Genomic DNA, 14813 nt, shown 5'->3' on the forward strand with positions numbered 1-14813 from the left:
CATTGTCGACATCCTTAGCAGCATCTGTATCTGCATCAACATTTACTCTGAGCTCAATTGCACTTTCGTTCCTGTCATCATCTTGAGATTCTTCAGTTCGCGAGCATTCTTCTTCGAAGGATGAGTTAGAGGGAGAATTGTTGATGATGCTACTTTCCAGGTCTTCCATTCGCTCCTCGGAGAGCGCTGTCGTCTCTGGCTCTGCGTTTTCGTTTCTGGCGGCGGCGGTGGCCGTGTTGGTGCTGCTTTGCTCTTGATTGGATGAATCGTCGGGGGCCTTCAAAAGCACCGCTTGTTCCAAGTTTTCACCTTGTGAACCATGGACTTCAAATATCATGGTTTTCTCTTCAATTTTATCATCGTGAGCTCTTGCTGAATCATAATCTTTGGTTATTTTTTTTATGGCAGCATTGCCGGAAGCAGCAGAGGAGACATTCTTATTTTTTATCTTAGCCTTTTTCAGCCTCTCGGTGGTGATGACAGTGGTGGTGGTGGTGGTAGGGGTGATTGTTGTGGGAGGATGCCTTTCATGTGGTCTCATATTCTTGCTGGAAGAAGATCTTCCAAAAGATACAGTCCTTGTAAAGGGAGATGGGGCCTTCTTGGTTTGATCCTTCGGACTGGTTGATGCAGAAGCACATCTTGTTTGGGTGGGAGAAGATGGCATATGAGATGGTGATGCCAATTTCATGCTCTGCAAACGCAGCATTGTTTTCGCTTGCTCCTGCGTTTTCTTGCCATATTTGCAGATATCATGACAAGAGCTGATGGTTGGCCTTAGGTAGTGAGGGAGGGGCTTCCCTGTGATGGGATCTAAATCCACTGTGCTTGGTGATGACTCTAGATTGCTCTTGGCCTTGCCTAAAGGACTAGAGGCCCCAGCAGAAGCTGCACCTCCTTTTCTTTCTGGTGCAACATCCTTTGTTCTTGTACCCATGGATAGACCCAATTATATATGTTCCCTCTCAATGAATAACTGATCTCAAAGAAGAATAGTATAAGAAAAATCAGACCTATATACGATTATGGTGATTGCAAACAAGATATTGCATTAACATTTTTTTTACTGGGAGGAACCACCCCAGGCGCAAAGACCTAGCCATGCTGGCTCAGCCTTCCGTACTTACAGTCACTGTCCTGTCAGCAAAAAACTCCAAGGGCTTACCCCTCGACCCCAGGGAGTCGTCAGGCTTTAGCTTACGCAGGGGGTGATGCCCATGGGATTTGAACCTACACCGCCCGTCAAACGGCCTGGGCCCCATCCCACTAAACCAAACCCCATGGGTCTAGATATTGCATTATCATTACATAGAGCAAAGTTTCCAGTCTAGGTCTAACATCAACAACCAATATATGCATGGAACCTATGATCAATCTGCTATTTATTATATTCTCAGAGATCAAATATAAGTTTTTATATAGGTTCATGTATTGTTATGATAGAATGGGATAATTGTAATAATATAGAAGAAATTTTAAGCAAAGCAGGAAGCATACCAGAAGAAATAGTTGAGAAGGCTGCCATTATTTTGTGTTCTCGAGATCTACACATGCAGGGATGAGATGGAGAGATAGGGGTTGCTCATGATGGTGCATGAAACAGAGAATTGGTTCTTGTTGTCACGTTATAAAGGAAATGGAGATCATGGTCGCCTCAATGTGCCTGAATCAAGGGCCAGAACGTGCAAAGGTGCATTTGGGTAGTAGGGACGATAGAATTGGTTATTAGTTTTGTTTGGTTGTTTTCTTGTGGTTTTCTAGCATAGTAAAGGCGGAAAGCTGGATATGGAAACGATGATGATGAGAGAGAGACAGAGAGATTAACTTTAGCAAACTGTGATAACAATCCTTTGGTCTGTTTTCACGGTTTGAACCGATGGAACAACCCGGTCAACTCTTCTGACTTTATTTTCCCTATTATAAAAGATTTATAAAACCAACTGCAACCACAAAGAAACCACCTTCGCCCAAATATATAATATGCGCTCTCTCTCTCTCTCATAAAAGCTTTAGATTATAATTATGCTGATGCTGTTTGGCAACTTCGCCCAACCGGGGATCCGCTTTTCTGGCAGGAGTTAGTGCACGTCACCTTGTGTTGAGACGTTGCAAATTCGAATCCTAATGGTATGATTGTATAACTGGTAGGGATCTACTAACACTAGCTTTCTCTGTCAAAAAAATTTTTTATTGAAGACCAACTTTGAATACCAAAAGATAAATAGTTTAGTGCAGAAACATGCCCCATGAGCAGTATGATTCTTCTGGACAGATGGATGAGGTTACACGGGTGGTGTATGCTCCAGCATCAGTTATATTCTTAGTATAATCTGGATGTTTAATACTCTTTGGTGCACCTCACATAATATCGCCAACCGTTGCTCCCATGCATCCTCTTCCAACTAGGGGTGCAAATGGCTCTGATTTGGTTGGATGTCTGATCCGAATCCTACCTTTATTTTTGAACAAACCCTTAAAATAAGATGTGGTATGTGGGTCTTGTTTAGATTTGGATTTGTTTAATTGAAATACTATGTCATTCAGATCAGATTCGGATGAGTATCTTATGTTGGGACGATGTCCGGGTTCGAGTCAGACATCCATTTGTACATTAAAGGACCGTTCAGTGTTTCTTTAAGCATGAGTATTACCATCTATACTTTGGATCCAGATTCAACCTTGCTTCACTGGATCTCATCTGGATTTGGATCAGGCATGATAAACCGGTATCCAGTCCATTTTGCCCCCTACCTCTAGCTAATTGATCCCCACTAAACTTCCTACAGCTCAGTTGAATCAAATTGGTGATTTTCTAGCCGACTCAGCTGGGTTAACAAGGTCATCTGGTCATCACATATTTTGGCAAGGGGTCATTGATATCTCCAAAACAAAACACTAGGAGAAATGATCAAGGCATCCGACATGCATTCTCCGACACCAGGATGGTGCAGGGGAGGGACAAAACCAATCAGTCCAGCTCCTGGTCAAGGGCTGCGATCAGAGGACCTGGAAGCAGCAGTGCAGCAAGGGGCTTCCTGGACTGGCCAAACAAGGTTATGGCATTGGAGCCATGCAGCAACAGCTCTATTGGTTTCTGGCACTAAAGGCCTAAATTACTTACCTAGCCCTTAATACACAGAGGCCTATTTCCTAAGTATGCTTCAATTGAACGATGCTTGACATGGTGTAGTAGTTTATACTGATCTGACAAATACTTGAAATTTCCCTTTTAACGAGTTCCAGCCATTCTTGTGTCTGGCCCAATGTGATTTCGATTCATACAATTCCAATTCTCATTGGAGATGGACTCAAATGGCAGGGACAAGCAAAGTGCCCTCAGAGTTGTTTCTTATGGGATTTGAGTTTGTTGGTGGTCAGGATCACATCAAAGCTCAGGGCAAGTCACGTAAGCCATGTTTTCCAAATTGTAGCTTCAATCATTTCAAAAAACATTTCTTGCCATATGTGACACCCAGCTGCCTTCAGTGCTGGAGAATTTAATCTTTAGACTGCTCAAAAACTAATTTTCATGCTGTACTAGTTTGCTGATTCTCTTTAAAAGATAGAAAAGCCCAAAGAAACAAGAATTCAATGGTGTCTTTTTATATTATATGCTGTTTAACAATGAACAGCTAACAAAAAATGATATACAACAAGCATTGATAAAGGTTCACCTAGTTACCACATTGCCAGCTTATTGGCTGTTTGCCAGGAGACTGCCTTCAGGTTTTTCATCATGTCGATATAGTCTTTATATAGTGAAAATGCACACTGACATACGAGGATGCAATTTGAAGTGTGAAAGCCTCTAGATGAAGTGAGGGGCAAGCTTTTCATTAGATCCCATTCAATCCACGAAACCAATCTGATATAGTTCTTGCAAGTATTTTGGTATCATTCAAAGAAGCAGATTTTAATCCCTGAGCAAGTGCATCTGCTGGAGTATACAGGTCTCCCACTTGCCATTTGATATCCTAAGTTCAAGAAAAGGATGGATTAAGTTAGATAGGTCAAATAACCTCTTGGCACAAAGAGCATACACGATCTAAAATTAGCTTATTTTCAAGTACAATATTTAAAAGGGTTGAAAAGAAAACAAAAATTGCATCGTCTTGAAGATGTGATAGCATCACTCTCAAGAATATAGGAAACCAAACATGAGAGTTTCTCGCCTATTGACGACAGATAATGTTGGCTGTAAAGCTCACTGCACTAAAAATAACATCTGAAAGAACTAGGAAACAAGTAGAGTAACAAAAAATCACATCTGAAAGATAGATATGTACAAGCAAATGTCAACTTTACAAAATCATGAACCTAACAGGGAATTCAGACACCAACAGGGTTCCGCTTGTCTGGTAGGAGCAGCTACTGCACGTCACCTTGTGTTGGGACGTTGCAGATTCAAAACCCAATGGTATAGTTGTATAACTGGTAGGGGTCTGCCTAACCCCAGCTTGCCTATCAAAAAAAAAACAGGGAATTCAGACGGAAGTCCCCAGATTATGATGGAACTTGATTGTGTGACCAAAATTGACATTGGGCAACATTGTTTGAGTCATTCATTTCACCTAAATAATCAAACCGATGGACCATTTGGCTCTAGTTTACGATCTTCTTCTATATAAAAAATTGAATCATCAAAAAGGAAGGTAATGCAGAATGAGATAAAATTGTTACTTAGTAGTTTAGCTGCACTGAATGCCTCATACACATAAGTATCACTGAAAAAAGTCAAACCTCAAAAAATGGGAGGTTGTGCAAGAATTAATAGGCAAGACTAGTCAGACAAACCTCAATAAATCAAGGCCCAACACCAATATGAATATGTAACATGATTGAAAGTAATTTATAAGCTGTTTCATGATCTCAAATATTCATCGGAATGGCTGATACAATTCTTTGAATATGAATGATTGAAAAGAAATACAGATAAATAAATTATCATAGACTTTGGAGCTATTCAAAAGCTGCTTGAGATCCTAAAGTGGCAGAACAACAGCCCCTATGACGACTCTTTTTTAGTTGTGATCACATTTCATCTTCAAGTTCTGTTTTCTTTTCTTCAATTTTCTCACTTTTTCCAAGTCCCACATTACGTTGATGAATGATCTCGAACCAACAGATGCTTGAACTATTCCAAGGCTTATAAAGTCAAGCAAATTTAAGTTCATAAGTTCATCCAAATCCATGAACCATTGATTTGACATGAATACAAACTGACCAAACCAACTGTGGACTAGATTATTGGGTCTTTCTTTGAAGCTGATATGCTGTTTAAGTTAAACATGACCAAATCTCATAGATCATAAGCTGAGGCTAACAATCAGGAATATACCATACATGAATTTACGAGAAAAAAGATCGATTGCAATAAACATTTTTTATAAGTTTGTTTTCCACCATTTTCCTCCCCATCCGTCCCACAGCCAAGCGACCAATACAGGGGGTCAAGGTGGTGTCTCCCATCCAAGGGTGTTTTAAAGTAGTGGCGCCTCTCTAAATTTAATTGCTGCTATAATTAGGATGAACTTCCAGCAAAAAACAGAGATATTTTTAAATTCATAATCATTTGGCAACAGTTATTTTATCAAATTTAAAGCTCCTCGAAGTCCTAGAAAGAAGTCTTTCTCACCTTCCTTTCCAAGTTCATTGTTATAGTTAGCTCAATATGGTAGTATGACAGAAACAAGAGTTACTATCCACTAATAACACACATAACCAGTAAATGAGTGGAATTCAACAAACCTCCCTATTATATTTAATATAGTTCGACTGCATGAGTATACGAATATCAGCTTTCTTTTAAAGAATCATAAAATCCTATTTTCCCATGTTCTGGAAATCACCTATATATTTCATATCTTCTGACTTAGCTGTGCATTTAGTTGGACATGAACATCAATCAAGGATAAATAGTGGTAAGTATTAATTAAATCGAAACCATAAAATGAACAAGGTTAATTACCTGAGCACATGGTGTGATGTGGTTTCCATTCAGTATTACCTTCTCCAACTTTCCACCTATACTGTTCACACGAGGCCTCAATATCTCTTCAATAACATCAGTTTCATCAATAGAATCAGAGTTGAACTTAACCTGCATGTCATTAACATATTTAGGCATGGTGTACCAATAAAACATAAACAGCATGTACAAACAACTCCAGATAACAAACAGATGAAGTACCAGCAAAGTTTGCTGAACATTGTAACTATTCTTCACAAAATTACAATTTTCAAAGGGTGTTGGCTTGAATTCTGATACCCCTTCATACACCTGTAGTTAAAAGACCATGAAACTTTTGCTGATAATTTTCCAGAACCATTAAACCAAATGGCAAGGGACTAGTACCCCACAAACAGCAAAAAAATGAATACAGAAAACAAAAGGAGTTTTTCCCAGGAAGTAACCTGATTCATAACCAGAGGCAATTGTTCAACAAATTTGTTCAATGAAACTACAGCTTCACGGTTATATTCTTGAACCATTGATGCAGCAGTATCAAATAGAGACTTCAATGCATCTCCTACAGAAGGATTTCACTGCATAAGAAGCCACATTGACACAAACAAACAGGAAAGAGAAAAAAAATGGAGAAAATGTCATGCGTGTTCAAAATCTGAGAAGAAACAAAATCCAATGTCATGCATGTTCAAAAATTATCCAGCTTCAAAATATCACAATATTTCAACAACTCATCATTGCGTCTGACTGTTATCCTCATAAAAGATGAAAATCACCAATTTTCTGCCAACTATAATTGCATTCAACCACCACAAAATTACAGTAGGATAGTTCCAAAGAGTGGAGAAGCAAGAAAGGAAAGCATCCAACAGACACAATCTTTACCCTCTCCCACCCAAATTAACATTGTGGGGTTTAAGCAAAAACCAGTCAGTTCAGCTTAATAACAGCAATTTGTCAAAAGAGTGCTAGAACATGCATAAGGGAAAGATATAAACCCATGAAATTTTAGCTGTTACTTGGACAAGAAGCTTTAGTATTCTCGAATAATAAAGCAAAGACAGACAAAACTTTTGAAACCATTTGCTAACAAATACACAAAGCGCAATAAGAAAAAAAAAAGCTAGAAAAAGATTTTCCAGATGATCCTTATCAAGAAACTATATGAAGGAAAATCCAGTAGACTCAAAGTAATACCTGAAGTAGACATTGCCGTTGAATAGATAGGTGAAGCCTCTATCATGGGTGTTAACTGGGTGACCATGGGGCCTAACTGTACAAAACAGAAAAAAGCAAACATAAAGTGCCAATGTATGAAATACAGCATAAGAAAAATGTCCCATGATAGATTGAGAAAGATAATTAAGAATAACAGCAGGAAGATCATATATCCTGTAAAATTGACCATCCTATGGCAAGATATTAAATGAGAAAATTCTTTTCATATACATGAAAAGCTCAGCAGAACTGCTAACCTTCAAGTAACAACTTTATGGAAGAAAGGACAGTAATATACATACATATATATGTGCTTGATAACAATGTGGACTTTCTAGAAAAAAGAAAAGAAGACACATAAGCACACATAGCGAGAGAGAGAGAGAGAGCAAATAAAACCCTCCAAATGTGATTCTTATCATTTAATTAGTGGAGAACACCTATAAGATGATGAATTTAGAAGAATCTAAAAAAAATGGCCGATATTGCATCAAAACTTTGCAAATTAAAAAATTAAGTTTTTTATCGAAAACTTGGATCCAAAGCATGCCTTCTAGTAAATAAATGATATTCAGCATATACAACATATACATACATATGCATATGGATGTACATATGTATCAGACTTTTATTGGTTTGGAACGGAAAACTATCAGCTAGATGGGACCAATTATACAATCAGATCTGGTACAGATCTAATAAACCTACTTAGGGATTTTGATCACATATCAAGCCCAAATCCATCATATTTCCATTCCTAGATCAATATTATGTGATGAAAAGTTGCTTCTCCGAAAGATAATATAAAGACAGGAATAAATTGCTTCTGGTTCATGCATGTTGGGATAGTAAACCAATCTTCAATTCCTCCTAGATAAATTCACCAAAACAACAATCATCACCTGCTCAAAATATGGGACAGCCTCTGAAGCTGGTCTGTTGTTGTAAGAGATTACAGCATTAGCCTTCCAAAAAGAGAGATGAAAACCTTGTCACAACTCCATGATACCTTCAATTATTTCTAAGCAAACTTTACAATCTGCAATCTGCTTTCACAAGTTACTTTGCATTATAGCCACTTTTTCAGCAAGTCCATTATATATGCCCATGGTCAATAAAGTATTTGGAATACTAAAGACAATGTGGGAAGCCAAACCTTTGGTATCATGTCAGAAAAGTAACTTCCTGAAAGCAACTGGAGGAGGGCTCCGTTGCTACAAATCAAAATCAGGCAACAGTAAGATAAAGAAAAATAAGAATGAACATATAAGCAAATATAAAACTTTGAAGAATAAAGTATAAAAAACAAGCATTTCTGTTTTAGCTAGATTACAAATGGAATAATGGGCCACATGGAAGAATAAGATATTATCTATAACAAGAAAGGGACACTACACCAGCTAGACCCAAAGGATCTGGTACCTGATACAGCATAGTCTGGGTTTAGGTTGGTTTTTAGAGTGCAAGTCCAGCAGGACTAAAGCAGTAGCACAGCCTAGTATACAAACGGGATGTGCCCCCTGGACAGGCAAGCTTAGACCATACTGTTCTGGCCCAAGCCCTGCCCAAAAGTACAATGGACAAGCTAGGATTGAATTCCAATCCAGACAAGAAATGAGTCCATCGTCTGATCAATAACTCAAGCCAGCCTGATCTGAACCCGTTTCTTACATAGGAAAAATGGGGCCAAAGCAATCCAACCCAAGTGCAGGTGATCCCTTCCTGATGTCTAAGCCTATTTGTATCATAGAGGATACCCAAAGACATAGTTTTCCTTGAACTGGTTAAACTTTTAAAATGAACTGAAACAATTACAGGTAATAACTTAGAAAAGCTACAATTACCATGGTTTGGTCGTAACTACTTAAGAACATTTGAAATGTCATGAGCTCAATCAGTTTATAAAGGTAACCTTGATAAGTCAGAAACAGCAGGACACCATGACTGGGGTTGGTGATCAAGGTTCAGATGGAAAAAGCTGAGGCAAGATGGCCAAGAAAACCAAAGAGAAGGATTAATGAAAAAGGAATATTTTAAGTTATTAACATGTCGGAGTTTTACACTGCCGGCACGACGACCGTAGAGATCTTCGTGCCGGGTGTGGTTTCTTCGGGTTATAAATCCAAAAAAAAAGTAATAACAGATAGCAGAAAATGCATGTTTTTCAATTGAAAACCAAAAAAGAAAGCCTAAAGTTAAACCCGCAGAGAAGTTCAGGCAAGTGCTCAAAAGTGTTGGATAGGTGTTGAATAGACAACAAACCAAAGCGTACAATGTCATGAAGAGTGCAAAGAGTGTCAATATCTGAGTTGAAACGTGGAAGCCACAGGCATGACTGTTTGGTAGGAGTGTCCAAGTAAAATAAATGGAATAGAGTTTACTGAGATGGGAACACTCGAAGAAGAAAAATCGTTAGAAAAAGAGGTTCGTGCTCAAAGGGTTCTTTAAGGAAAACATGAACTGGATCTAACTTGAAAGGGAAACCCAATTAGTTCACAAGAGGGTATCATGCCCATGTAAAGATGCAAACAAGTGCGTGAAAGGCGGGATGCCAGTGAATAATGTAAATCGCACATGCAGGCAGTAAGTCCCACATGTGACAGATATCAACACCGTGTGCACACTCACAATTCTACAGCCATAGTTTTAACGCTTGAAAGATGAGAATTCTAAGAAGGGAGTTGGCTCCCATGCATGCAAAAATAAGGTAACATGAACCACATGATTACATAATTAACCATAACGCAAGCTGCAACTCTCTTCAACTTTTTATGTGTTTCAACCTTTTATGCAATTATTCATAATCTTTTGTTGAATGGAGGTATCCACTGTTCAGATGAATGAGGCCAAAGATTTATAAACTTTTAACATCAAAAAGATTCTTGATCGAAAAATTTTATGCAAGCATATGTCAGAACTTTTTAGACGATAAAATCTCTTTGATAAAATGCAATGTCATAGAATATGCAGAGATAAACAGTAACCGAATAAAATAGCCACCATAATAAACAGAACAAAGCAGAAAATACAAAACATATTAACATACACTTGGAGAAATGCAACTTACCTGTGACCAACAGAATAAACCGGAAGCTCAAGCAAATCACTGGGCAACAGACCAGCATACGGCAGACCGGCGGTATACAACACATCCAAGCATGCATTGAACTTCTCATACACTTCCTTGGCAGCTTTCTCATGATCAAATGTCACATTGTAGGGCACAGCAACTACAAGAAAACCTTCCCTTGCCAATAAACCAATCATTAATCTGAGATAAAGAAGCATGTCAAATACACACAGAGAAAAGGATTGCAATACAGAGCCCTTGTGGGCACCTAGGCCTATGATTAAGCATGAGAGAAAGCATAGCAGAATCTTACCCATATGTAGCTTCAGGGATTGCACCAATGAAGGCACCACCCAGAAACTTGATGATGGCAAGGGGCTTTCTAATAGCGGGAGGCGGGAAGACCAAACAAGAACCCAATTTTCTCTCGGTTGTAGGCATAGTGCCAGTTCCAACACCGGAAGCTTTTACGACCAAATTCGTTGGATTCCTTTTCCATGCTTTTCCAATCCCAAACTTTGGTACTCCAACAGAAATCGTTTGATGGGAATCTATGTAACATCGACAGATATCCTTTGGAGATGAAAGAGTCCTCTTCGCATGAGAATCAATGCACTGAATATACGGTGCGAGTAGTGCCACCACCGATGCCATATTAAAATCAATAAAAGCGCATCAAATTCTACACCCAACCCAACAACAAGATCGAACCAATGGAAGCACGATGCACTGCAAATTCAAAGCAAGCATTACGAAAAATCATTCTAACAAAACTAAAATCTCACGATAAAAGCGAGCCAATAAGAGGAGAGGAAACCGAAACCCTAAATCCACAAATAGGGGGGAAATTTTCTTTCCCTTTTCATAATAAATCCACGGAAATTTTCGAAACAGAGTTTGGGTTTCTCTTTAAGAAAAACTGTGAAAGATTTTTAAGTTTGTATCGATCATTACAAAGAAAAATGAGGAAGAAACTACCGGGTTGCACGAGCGAGCTTTGCACGTGAGTCTTCCTCGCTTTTTTTTTATATTTACATGGAAAAATCACACCCCAAGTTCAAACACCTAGTCGATATATATATATATATATATATATTAAAGGCAAGCAGGCATTAGGCAGACCCCTGACAGTTATACAACTATACCAATTTTTTTTTTTAAAGCAAGCTGGGGTTAGGCAGACCCTAACAGTTGTAGAACTATACCATTGGGTTTTGAACCTGCAACGTTCTAACACAAGGTGACGTGTACTAGCTGTTTCTACCAAACAAGCGAAGCCCCATTGGTGTTTGCCTGCCGCCGTTATCCTGACAGCACAAAAATCCTTGAACTTACCTCTTGTCGTCAAAGAGTCACCACGCTTCAGCTTGCACAAAGATTGACGCCCATGAGATTTGAACCTAGATCACCTGCCTAGCGACCTAAGTTTCATCCCACTAATCCAAAACCCTTTGGGGGCAGTCTTCCACACTTACAACCTAGATGATGATTATGCCATAACCTTAATTTGCTGTAAATCTCTTTCATTTGGGCCATTTTGGCTGTGGATCTGGACCTATTCGGTCCATGAAGCCATGCTCTTGACAAGAGTGCATAGTGGCAACTACTAACAGGTAATCAACAAATTTTCAATTTAAATAAATAACGCTTATGTTTTTATATGCAAAAAAATAATTAAAAAAATGGGGTTAACATTTTGACGTACAAATACCTCTTCTTTTTTGTTTTCATGAAACTGACCTTACAAATGTGATATACATGGTTTGATTAATGTGAATTAACTCTTGGATAATCTGATCAGGACGTTCTCAAGATTTTATGAGCTTTGAAAAATCAATGGCCTACAATACGCGATATTTTGTCCATTGATCATGTTTTTTCATCAAAAAACACTATCAGAATCTGATCCGATTACATATCGAGATTTTTTTTTTCCTCTTATTTGAGGGGCATTATCAAAAAAATCGTGTCGAATTTAAATTTGGATATAAAACGAAATCTAATAAAAATATCTTCCTTATCATGCCCAGGACTAATAACCATCCTCTGTCTGTCTGCTTAGCATAAAATGGGGACCCAAATCAATCCAACCGTACTGTCAAATCCAAATAAATGTGCATCTAATTCAATGCCAGATCCAGAACAACTTAATTTGGTGGGTCCATCCTGATCTAGGCCAAATCGAAAGGCAAATATAACCAGATCCTTTCAAAATCAGGTTTAGTACAACCTGTTTTATCTTTTCCTCACAAAAAAAACAATAGGTTTTACACGTTTCAAATCCAGTATCACAAAAACTCAGATTCTAACCAAACCACTGTGAATTCTAAGCAGTGATGCAAATGAGCTTTTGAGTGAGTTTTTCTTTTATATTTACATGGAGAAACCACCCCCAGGATCAGAGATCAGTCTGTCACGATTGCTGTCCTGCCAATGTGAGCAAACTCCATTGGCACAGCATTTTTCGGTTATCGATAAAAGAAAAGGTGGACAGACCTTGACCACACCAGGATGATCCTCCAAAATCACAGGTTATATATGTAACAAAGGTGACAATGAAATCTAGGACAACGGTTGAGCCACGACTCCAATTTTCACCCTTGTGTTTGTATGGCCAAAATATGGTAGCAGTTGCAGTAGGTGTCAATTCAGTCGGTGACATTGATTTTAACGTTAAAAAAAATATCCCGTGTCGCAAGGATGCTCCAATTTACTAACGTCCTATGCCCTTTTATATATGCATTATTCTTAATAGAAAATTACACAAAAATAACGTGTCCCGTGTCGTTTTTAACGGTATGTGAAGCAAATCAGCTTGCCTCCTAGCTTTGTGATACTTTATCACGAAATGTGATTATGTGAATTTAGGTTTCGATGCCCGGTGGACAGTTTGTTTCACAAGAAAACACATGTTTCCCACGGAAAAACAGTTGCCCCACATGGCATAGGCATGTGCCCCATGCCTTTTTCACTCGGAGTAACCTTTTTTCATATGAAAATGCTTCCCAAAGCGCAGGGTGGGGGCGCCCTTTCACACGAAAACGGCATGCATGCATAGCATATTTTTGAGAGAGAGAGAGAGAGAGAGCACGTCAAAGGCGCCTTGGATGTCATTCATCTTAAAAATGAATGACACCCACCAAAACAATGAAGATCATTGTTGAACGTTCATTTTATACCATTCTCATGCTGTCCATCTCAACGACATCGGCAAAAAGAGTGGGGGCCCATCCAAATAATGGGCATCCCATTCCTACAGCGTTTGAATGTCGTTCATCTTGAGATCAACGGCATCCAAAGGTGCTCTAACGTAATAATATCATCAACGCACACTCTGACCTGATCCCACATCTCTATTTTTGAAGTGTGCGAACTTTCTCAATAGAAAAGGGCTCTCCACCCTCGTGCATAACATAACCGGCCCTAAACTTTTAAAATGGCTAACAAAATATCGTAATTTTTTTACAATTATTTTTTACAATATCGTGAAGCCCGTCACTGTGATTTGAACATGGAGGCGAGATCCTGACCCTTCATGCTCATTTTATGGGTTGTAGCCACTGGTCACTATGAATAATGGGTTGCAAATAGATGGGGTTTGGTCAGGCATCAGTGCCCAGTCTGATGCATAATTTCTAGATGGATCATTAAAGAAGATCTAAATATATATGTTTTAAGGTAAAAAAAAAGATTTGTTGATATCAATATTTTATGTTACCCGTTGCAGAGATGTGTATGTTAAGATGAATGTTTTGGGTTACAAAAAATGATAAAATTAAAATGAATATATTAGAATGCACTTAGGAGTCAGACTAATAAAAGATAAAAATAAGTGAATACTGGTTTAATATAGTTTGGACTGTTGGATTAACCACCACGTAAAAAGTGGTGGTTATCCACGATGTGGTAACTCTCCACATCAGGGATGATCCATCCCGATAAACTAGCATAGATAAAGGAGAACGGTTATCCAAACCATTCTCATACTATGCTTATTTAAAGGGGTTTCATAAGCAACCCAAAACAGCGAAAACACACCGTCTCTGTGAGAAAACAGTAAAGGAGGGAAGAAGGTCGACTCACCGTCTGCATTCGGTAGCCTGCGCTTGTGGTGGCTGCAAACTCGCTGAGTTAAAGATCGCCCTTATCCAGCAAACGTCCTCCGCCCTCCGGCAATGGCCGCCTCAGGTATGCTATTGTGTTATTCTTCTGTTCTTTGCAAGGCTTTCGCCGGATCAAGTGATGACACAGTCGCCAACGCTCCAGACCGACGGTGGAAACACCCGTCCGACCCAACATTGGGTTATGGGCCCACACCCCGCTTCCGCTGCGAGGTGTGCCTTTGGCCGTCCAGCAAAGCAGGTCACCGTGGGGTGACACTGCTGCTGGTCGCCGAAATTCGACGACTGTCGCCATTGGGCGACAGACAGGTATATAAAAAAAATTCTTGTGTTTTTGGGGGTTTCCTGTCGGCGAGGACACCACCGGCGTTTCCCTTCTCCATCCGCCATTAAAAAGCTGCAAGAACTGCGGTTTTCCTGTTTTCGTCGGCTGATG

The 14813-nt window shown here is 39.1% G+C and overlaps 1 protein-coding gene across 2 annotated transcripts; it reads right to left on the minus strand.

Annotated features, from left to right (window-relative positions):
• Positions 1-3579: 3579 nt before the first annotated feature.
• Positions 3580-11362, minus strand: LOC149834289 (initiation factor 4F subunit (DUF1350)). 2 transcript variants are annotated; one of them, XM_090010051.1, is made up of 10 exons: positions 11235-11362; positions 10570-10985; positions 10254-10457; positions 8343-8400; positions 8089-8151; positions 7166-7241; positions 6415-6530; positions 6191-6280; positions 5969-6100; positions 3580-3974 (listed from the first exon to the last, which is right to left on the minus strand). In XM_090010051.1, the coding sequence occupies exons 2-10, from the start codon at positions 10908-10910 to the stop codon at positions 3837-3839; spliced, it is 1218 nt and encodes a 405-aa protein (XP_089866177.1). In that variant the 5' UTR covers positions 10911-10985; positions 11235-11362; the 3' UTR covers positions 3580-3836. The 2 variants fall into 2 exon arrangements, with proteins under 2 accessions (XP_089866177.1, XP_089866178.1); XM_090010052.1 differs by having other exon boundaries at positions 10570-10938; positions 11235-11332.
• Between the last annotated feature and the right edge of the window lie 3451 nt (positions 11363-14813).

The sequence above is a fragment of the Nuphar pumila genome, chromosome 6 (genome assembly GCF_984573655.1).
Source record: "Nuphar pumila chromosome 6, dmNupPumi1.hap1.1, whole genome shotgun sequence".
Classification (NCBI taxonomy): Eukaryota; Viridiplantae; Streptophyta; class Magnoliopsida; order Nymphaeales; family Nymphaeaceae; genus Nuphar; species Nuphar pumila.

Coding starts and splice junctions, on each gene's coding strand:
- LOC149834289 (XM_090010051.1), bottom strand. CDS start 10,910: ATGGCATCGGTGGTGGCACTACTCGCACCGTATATTCAGTGCATTGAT. Junction 6,531..7,165: donor AACGGCAATGTCTACTTCAG/GTATTACTTTGA, acceptor ATCCTTCTGTAG/GAGATGCATTGAAGTCTCTA. Junction 6,281..6,414: donor TGCCTCTGGTTATGAATCAG/GTTACTTCCTGG, acceptor TTTTAACTACAG/GTGTATGAAGGGGTATCAGA.